The 8,389-nt window shown below is 52.1% G+C and overlaps 1 protein-coding gene across 2 annotated transcripts; it reads left to right on the plus strand.

Moving 5' to 3' along the window:
- The first annotated feature begins 217 nt into the window (after positions 1–217).
- On the plus strand, positions 218–8,023 carry LOC122382242 (thioredoxin reductase 2, mitochondrial-like). 2 transcript variants are annotated; one of them, XM_043367334.1, is made up of 11 exons: positions 274–548; positions 963–1,013; positions 1,366–1,454; positions 1,673–1,804; positions 1,975–2,102; positions 2,238–2,366; positions 2,710–2,909; positions 3,229–3,530; positions 4,089–4,280; positions 4,615–4,784; positions 6,280–8,023. In XM_043367334.1, the coding sequence occupies exons 1-11, from the start codon at positions 452–454 to the stop codon at positions 6,401–6,403; spliced, it is 1,614 nt and encodes a 537-aa protein (XP_043223269.1). In that variant the 5' UTR covers positions 274–451; the 3' UTR covers positions 6,404–8,023. The 2 variants fall into 2 exon arrangements, with proteins under 2 accessions (XP_043223270.1, XP_043223269.1); XM_043367335.1 differs by lacking the exon at positions 963–1,013 and having other exon boundaries at positions 218–548.
- The last annotated feature ends 366 nt before the right edge of the window (positions 8,024–8,389 follow it).

The following is an 8,389-nucleotide window of genomic DNA, read 5'->3' on the forward strand; positions in this document are numbered from 1 at the left end:
GGTCGAATTTTTAGTTGCTCGGCTACTGAAACAAAACACGGAGCTTACGGAAATATATGACGTAAAATAAATGAAAAAATTAATTACTGAAAAATTATGTTATTAAATCATATTGAACCTCATATTTTTTATATACGCCTAGAATTTGTGTAGATTAATAAAAATCAACACAGAATAAACTATGAATAAAAATAAAGCTTCATTTATAAATGAAAATGACACACCAAATGCATCTGCAGACAACTCTGGCCTTCTTGTTACAAAACACAAATATTCCATCGTGGGGGCGGCGGCTTGGAAGTGTTCTTTTGGATTTTATTTTAATATTCATGCTGTTCCAGCTGTTTTCAGACTATAATGCTTCATAGATAATAAGCAAAGTGCATTGCACTCTGCCTGAACACAGCACGCATAACCTTCTGTGCATGCTGATGCCCAGGCGGGCTTGAAAATGAAGGCACCGTTTCTGCCACCGATGTCTTTAGGACTGAGGTGTCTCAATAATTTTGGTACAGCAAGAATCGAAAGCAGTCTTCTTTATTCTACAAGTACGCTCAATTTGTTACTTTGTTTTGCCCATTATCATGCTATTTATAACTGCATTGTTGTCCCATGTCAATGTTGCTGTCCTGTGTCCCACTTGCAGAAAATATCACAGTGGGGTCATTCAGGGGATAGTTGACCTTTTTGTGCTTCTAATATACATAATGCAGCTATCTAAATTTTGCATTGCAATTTTAGGCCAATTGTTATCGAGCATACAGTTGTCAGTGTGGATTTTCTGTGTGGTTGGTATGAGTTGGTGCGGATTTATTACCCTAGCTCATGCTGGCTTGTCAACAACACTTTGTTGTTGACACCTTAAGTTAAGATGACTGATGATTCCAAGCATCAGTCTGATGACTGATGCTTGGAATCATCAGTCATCTAAACCCCAATGGCCAACCCAACTCTGTTTTCAGAGCTATGGTGCTGTCAGACAATGCAGAGGCAATATGATCATAGGAAATTGAGTTAAGACACAGCAGATCTTATTTCCATTTCACTGTTAGCTCTTCCTGAGTGCCATGAAAGAGGGAACACATCAAATAGATGCCTGTGATTGGTTCCAAGCACTGTTTCGCTCACTTTAAGCAGCCTCTGATGCCTCTCAGCTCTCTGACATGTATCAGCAGGCAACATGTCACTCAATAGCTAGAACATATTGTGCAGCCCTATGCTGCTCTTGGGTTCCTCAAGTTCTTTAGGCATATAGTGCATGATGGTCACATGTGAGCTGCCTTATGCAATCATGATGCCTGCACTCAGCAATCTACTTTTGGAATCTCAATCTTATGTCTCATATGTTCATTCTGTGTTTTGCAGCAGCGACTCAGAAGTATGATCTGGTTGTGATTGGAGGTGGCTCAGGTGGACTAGCCTGTGCCAAGGAGGCTGCAGGATATGGTGCAAAGGTATGCTACCGATGTTTTTATTCTACCTACCATATCATAAAATATGTGATGCGGGGGCTTTTGTTCTCTTGACATGGCCATTAATACAGATTATCATGGGTCTGTAGCCATGACCATGCTTTTGTGATCTGTCTTTTTGGCCTGATGCTGTGTTGTGTGTATTCTGTGGGCGAATACGCGCAGGCTGCTGACTGCTGAGTCGGTTGTTCCACCGTCAGGTGGCCGTCCTGGACTACGTGACGCCGTCGCCCCACGGAACCGTCTGGGGTCTCGGCGGCACCTGCGTCAATGTCGGCTGCATCCCCAAGAAACTGATGCACCAAGCTGCCCTCCTCGGCAAAAGTGTAAAGGTAATTTATTGTCGAGACCCACGGTAAAAGGAGCTCATTACGTAGTGTGATCGGCTATGTTATCTTGAGACGGTAACGAAAAAGTGCCATCTGTTGTGAGTTCGGCTACCTTGTCCTGTTAGAACGCCGAGTCTGCCGATGTCAAATGACCGACTGCGTTATCCCGACAGGACGCGGCCGCGTTCGGCTGGTCAGTGCCGCCGGCGGAGCTGCAGCTCAACTGGCACCAGCTGGTGACGGCCGTCACCAATCACGTGGGGTCGCTCAACTGGGGCCACCGGGTGGCGCTCAGAGACAAGTATGCTCCATTCCAAGAATTATTCATATTTCATGAATTTGTCGATCTGTTGTTGTAACTATATTCGTTTATGTCTTGTCGTGTGTCATGTCATGACTCATATATCTCATATGTGACACATGGTTCTCCCTTCAGGCGTGTGACCTACCTGAACGCCTCTGGCACGCTGCTGGACCGTCATACTGTGCTGGCGAAGGACCGGAAGGATGTGGAGACGGTGTTGCAGACGGATAACGTCGTGCTGGCTACTGGAGGTCGGCCCAGGTGAGCCAGCGGAGTGGTACTGGTAAGGGGGAGGGGTTAGACAAAACTGCAGACGGGGGCGGTGCTGCTGTCCACTAGAGGTCGGCCGAAGTGAGGCATTAGGGACGGTCGAAGTAGCGGGACAGGCGAAATATCGCGGAACTTGTGTGACATTGAAGGCGTACAGAAAATGAATGGTTGCTCAAAATAAGAAGAGTCTTTTGAACGCCAAGTAGGTAAATCTTTAATTGTAAGTCGATCCACAATACACACACACACTAGTATTCACGGAACTGTCTTTTCTGGTTAGGGATAAAAGTACGATCTTCAGCGGTCGTCAGTCATCACTTCTCCGTCCTCTCAGGTACCCGACGTTCGCCGGAGCCGAGCTGGCCATCACCAGTGACGATCTGTTCCGACTGCGCCAGCCGCCGGGCCGCACCCTGTGCGTGGGCGGCAGCTACGTCAGCCTCGAGTGCGCCGGCTTCCTCACCGGCCTCGGCTTCGACACGTCCGTGCTGCTGCGCTCCATTCCGCTGCGCGGATTCGACCAGCAGATGGCAGGTCAGTCGGGACGACACGGCACCGTGCTCAGGCGGGCCGTGGGGTCCATACGAGATTAAAATTTTGGATGATGATGGCCCACCCGGCATTGCCACATCGCATAGCACCAGCAGAGAGTAATACGGTGAAATTTAATCCGTTTAAACACGTTCAACCGAAGCAACCGCGATGCATTGTCGACCAGACTCGCGTAGATTCAGGACTCTATCAGACATTAGGTCCAAATATTCTTCTGTTCGTGCATAGTTACGTTTCCTCTAGATCAGCCTAACATACGTACCCCTCATTGTTGATCCGACTCTACCACCCCCGCCTCCAGGTCTGGTGGTGTCGGCCATGGAGAACCTCGGCACGCGGGTGGTGCGCGGCTCGGAGCCGCTGCGCCTGGAGCGTACCGCCGCCGGTCGGCTGCGGGTCTCTCTGACACCCTCAGGGGACGGCCAGCCGCCCGACGAGGAGTACGACACCGTGCTGCTGGCCGTCGGCCGGGACCCCGACACACGCCGGCTCGGACTGGATGCGCTCGGCGTCACCACCGACCCACGCTCCGGGAAGATCGTCACCGATCCCGGCAACCGGACGTCGGTGGATAACATATACGCCATCGGCGACATCGTGCAGGTACATGTCGAGGCGGCGGCTGACAAGGAACCCCTGTCAGTTGGCTAGTGTGTTTGAGCTGATGACATGATTTTTGTTCCTAAACTGTAGCCCTCCAGCTACTTGATGCCGTTTGCAAGAGTTGTCGACATTGCGCTAAGTGCTATTCTTGTGACCTGGGCCTCGTTTCATAAAGCGAGTCCGTGACTTACGCCGGTTTTTGGTCTTCTATTGCAAGTGCATCAGCATGTGAAGCGATGACGATAGTTTGAATCGTTGAATTTATTTATCTTGCAAGCAAGAACAGAAGGGAGAATGGGAAATAAATCTATCGCTTCACATACACTTGCAATACAAGACCAAAAACCGGCGTAAGTTACGGACTCGCTTTATGAAACGAGGCCCAGCACGCATGTCACACGAGATAAACAACGGCGCTCTTGATGAGCATTTGTTATGTTTTATCCGTCCATGATTGCCGAATATGGATAGACCTGTGACTGCGCCACGTCGCACACCTATACACGAACTATCCTATCCGCTGCGGCTGGTGTCTGACGCGTCTCTGACCGTGCGCAGGGAGCGCCGGAGCTCACGCCCACGGCGATCGTGTCTGGCCGGCTTCTGGCTGACAGGCTGTACGGCGGCTCCAGCCAGCTGCTCGACCTGGCCACTGTGCCCACCACTGTGTTCACACCGCTCGAGTACAGCTGTGTCGGTCTGAGCGAGGAGAGCGCGGCAGAAATGGCCGGCGGGGACGATCAGCTCGAGGTAGGTACTGCTCGACGACCTGCTGGAAACTGTCCTATGTCATGCCATGCAAGCCTGTGCAATTTGCGTTTGGTGCTCAAAGTGCTTTTGGATTCGTGATGATTTACCAGTGGCTTTAATTATACGTTTCAAGACAATTGGAAATCCTGGAATCGATCTGTATTTCATGTAAGATAGTGCTTATGAAATGTAATGCATACGTCGACCATTTAGTTTCATCTGGATGGCTAGCACGATGCTCTTTCTAACATCACATGCAACCAGCTCAAGAACACCCCCTGGCTGTTGGTATCTGCCACCGACTGACCCTCCCCGTGCACTGCCTGCCGCCCAGGTGTACCACGCGTTCTACCGGCCACTCGAGTTCATCATCCCGGGCCGTGACACGTCCTCTTGCTACATCAAGGCGGTGTGCGAGCGCCGCGAGCCGCAGCGGGTGCTCGGACTGCACTTCATCGGACCCAATGCCGGCGAGGTGCTCCAGGGATTCGCCGTCGCCATGAGGTGAGACCGGTCGGTGGTAGGTGGCAGTCAGTGGGTGGTGTTCTCAGCGGCCGTTCACCTTATTAGCGAAAGGTGCTGTTTTGGATTCTGAACTCGGGCGAAATAACGAAATATTGCATAACTCGTGTTAAATCATGTATTTTCTTGTTTGAAACAGGGATTTAATCCAGAATTGGAGGATCAAAAGCATGCGATAGCATGCTTTTGCATCCGGAAATTCCCATTGGTGGGTCGCTGAAGAAAAGTTCGGCCAAGCCTGTTTGTCAGTATGTGAGTGAGTATGTGAGTGAGTATGTGAGTGAGTTTGTCCAAGCTTTTTTGGACCTGGAGTCAAAATGGGTGGACCGATCGGGACGAAAGTGGGACCGTTCGACTCGTCTCCGGCGAGGTAAACTTTTGGTACTGGCCTCGGTTCGCTCAGTGCTTCGTGGCACATGCTATTCCGCTTCAAAATTTCGGTGACACGAAATTTTTTGTCAAGGCTACAGGTCAACCCGAGGTCACGGACAAAGCCACACTGGCGGGACACATCGGTAACACCTTGAACCAGTTTCCAGGGGGGTCACCGTCTGCGAGGGGTGCAGGCTGCACGTGCTGGGGGCGGAAAACCGTTTTGACGTGAGGTCCTCTGGCTCAAAGAAATTTTGAGCTATCAACCTCAAAATCGGTTCAATGGTAGTCTCAGGCAAGGCCTCCAAAATAGTGCACATTTGGTTGAGCTAAACTCTGTGGTGCATGAGCTATGTACGTGCAAGCCGATTGCACCCCTTCGTGCGTTGCCACGCCTGCAGGGTAAACGGCCGCTCTAACTGGTTCAAAACTTGCAGGTCATAAGAAGAATACATTGAGTCATAACATTCCGGCGAGATAATATCCGAGGGGTGCAAGCTGCGCGTGCAGGGGGCGGATAACGGTTTTGACTAGGGATCCTCTGATCCCGGGAAACGTCGATCTAGCGACACAAAAGTCGGTACACTGATAGAACTAGACACACGCTACATGATGTTATGAAAATGACTGCACTGGGGTGCCTGGGACATGAACTATGCACGTGCATTTAATTCATACCATACTGTAGGTAGATATCCGCACCAATCTCACGTGCTTCGAAGCATTTTTGGGATGTTTCGTTTGGTTTCAGGTTCAGTCCAAGCTCAGTCTGGGTTTCGGTGGTTTGGCCCGGTGTGTGCCCTCAGAACCGTTCCTCCAATTCTGGCCCAAGGCAACGCAAGAGCGCTGCCGGCATCTAGTTTTACTATCCTCTCTCGAAAAAATCATGGGATGGAACAACCGTGATTTTGTCCATTGAAATACTATTGATTTTCACATTTGTCAAATTCCTCCCGAGCAATATTGTTACAACATGGCATAAACATTCTTGCAACATAGATGAATCGTTCCCAGCTACCACGCAGTGTCCTTTGCCGTCGTAACCGTATGTCGCCATGACCTTCGTCGAGTATGAGTCTGACTTTCTGACCGTCTCTTCCTCCAGACACGGTATGACCATGGAGTCGCTGCGCCAAGCGATCGGCATCCACCCGACCTCTGCCGAGGAGGTGGTCAAACTGAACATCTCCAAACGCTCCGGCCGCGACCCGACCGTCACCGGCTGCTGAGGCTAGTGGCCCGGGCGTCCGCCGGCCGGCGCCGCGCTCCTAGTGTGCGGAGGCCGGCCGGGACGTCCGTCACCGCGGTCCGCTCCGTGAGCTGACTGGTGACCGGTGACCGGGCAGCGCCGCCGGCCGTGACGCCTCCGGCAGTATGACGCGGCGGCCCCAAACCCGACTTAGGACGGGCCGCTGCTGAGGCGCCGGGCGCACGGCCGGCGCGGCGCTGCCCACCCCCGGGGTGAGGGAGGGGGTGAGGTGAGCTCTATGGCGACCAAAAGGGGCACCTCTCATTCCCCGGTAATTGTGTTTACTCTGCCAAGCGCCGAGAAGTTTTCGTGTGCTGGGAGATGTTGAAAGTGAATAACCCTTCGGAATATTGGCCCGTGCTGGCGGCCCCTTCCTGTAGCGTGTCTATTTTGAAAGGTTAATTGGATTTTCGGTCGTCCATGAGCGCTGGTGTGTTGAGTACCACGCGAGTTTGGAAATATTTTCATTGTGAGCGCTGAGTTGTGAGTGGTGGGCTACTCGTGGCCGCTTGTTTCACAGCTGGGTGATTCAGCAGTGAGCCAGAGCGTTGAGTCTTCCAGCACGCTCCTCTTTTCTCTATTGTCCGGTTCTGCACGGCCATGCACGAAACGGACCCAGATATTAAGCTTATTTTTCATTTACCGCACGCTGCAACTAGTCCGACGGTCGTGTAAGCTAGTCCTGCCTTTGTGTGAGCTAGTCTTCTGCTCCTGTGAGCTAGTCGTACGCTCCTGTGAGCAAGTCCTGCGTTTGTGTCGCAGTATGAGGGCTTCCAGTGTGACTGGCGTTAGAGGAAGCGGCGGGCACTCAGTGCCTTGGCCCGGTCAGTGATAGAGCAGGATCTGGTTGTTAGTTCCCGCCTGTGTTGAGGGTTGTCCGTCCGTCTGTGGGGACCCGTCCCGTTCGCCGGCGTGGGCTGCGGACGGTCCGATACGGCCCTCGCTGGCGGTGGAGGGATGTGGGGGCGCTTCGGTGGCTCGGAGTTCAGCTGTGACCGCAGTAGGTCCTCGGTTGTGATCCCAGGGTACCTTTGTACGGGTTTGGGAGGCAGTCGTCTTCGGTTTGCAGTGTAGGTGGTGTTGCTTTTCCGATGTTTTGAACCTCGGTAGCTTCGCGCCAGTTTCGGATCCCTCAGTATTATTCATTTCTAACAAGTAACAAGTAACGATTCATAGGCCTTCTGTAACAACTAACCTGCTTCGATGAAACCCGGTCATGAATTGGTACAAAGCTGTCAGCCATGCTTGCTTCAAATTTTTTTTTTTTTTGCTTTAAAACTTGGCATTTTGTGGAAGGATATGACCTGGAACGGCTGCTGTGCTAGTCTGAATGGCGAAGAACATCATATAATTCGTGTGATCAGTTCATGGTATACGTTCGCTCGATCGCAGTGCTGCCATTCTGTAAGGGCCTTCTCCATTCACGGCCATGGGCTTCTCCGCATAGGTTGTGTCACGTGTAAGAGCACGAGTAAACTGGGATGCGGATAGCCAAACCACTGTGAAAGCATGGTCTTTCTTGCATTCGCTTGCACCTTGCTACATGTATGTTTAAAATACCAATGTCAAACCAATAAAGTTATGCTGGTCTGAACGACAATATTTCTCTTTGCATTGAACGAGATTCAATGTGTACGCCACGTTGTTAAGGATATTGCGGTCAACTGACGCTTTTTTTGCGTTTCGCTCACGAAATCCTTCAGCATTCTGTCGTCAGCACCCGCTGCCATTGCTCGGCTATATGTGCTGACCGCTGCAGGGCCCGCTCGGGGTCACTGTCCCTCGGTGTCGCCGTGCCGCGGTGCGTGCGGCGGCTCGCGGGCCGGCGGTGGCGGCGGCCGCGGGTCAGCGCCGCTCCGTGCCGGCCGGCCGCCGTCCGACGTGCCCGGCACGGAGCGGCGTGCCCCCGGCCGTGGGAGCGGGTCGGGGCGCTGAGGCGGCGCCGGCGGCCCTGCTGACCTGTCGG

The sequence above is a fragment of the Amphibalanus amphitrite genome, unplaced genomic scaffold (assembly GCF_019059575.1).
Source record: "Amphibalanus amphitrite isolate SeventyFive unplaced genomic scaffold, NRLGWU_Aamphi_draft 000135F_arrow, whole genome shotgun sequence".
In the NCBI taxonomy this organism is placed as follows: Eukaryota; Metazoa; Arthropoda; class Thecostraca; order Balanomorpha; family Balanidae; genus Amphibalanus; species Amphibalanus amphitrite.

Bases quoted from the DNA above. Each gene is read 5' to 3' on its own strand.
- LOC122382242 (XM_043367334.1), top strand. From the start codon at position 452: ATGAAGGCACCGTTTCTGCCACCGATGTCTTTAGGACTGAGGTGTCTC. The intron at 2,367-2,709 runs GTGAGCCAGCGG...CCGTCCTCTCAG, and splicing joins GCTACTGGAGGTCGGCCCAG to GTACCCGACGTTCGCCGGAG. The intron at 2,910-3,228 runs GTCAGTCGGGAC...CCCCGCCTCCAG, and splicing joins ATTCGACCAGCAGATGGCAG to GTCTGGTGGTGTCGGCCATG.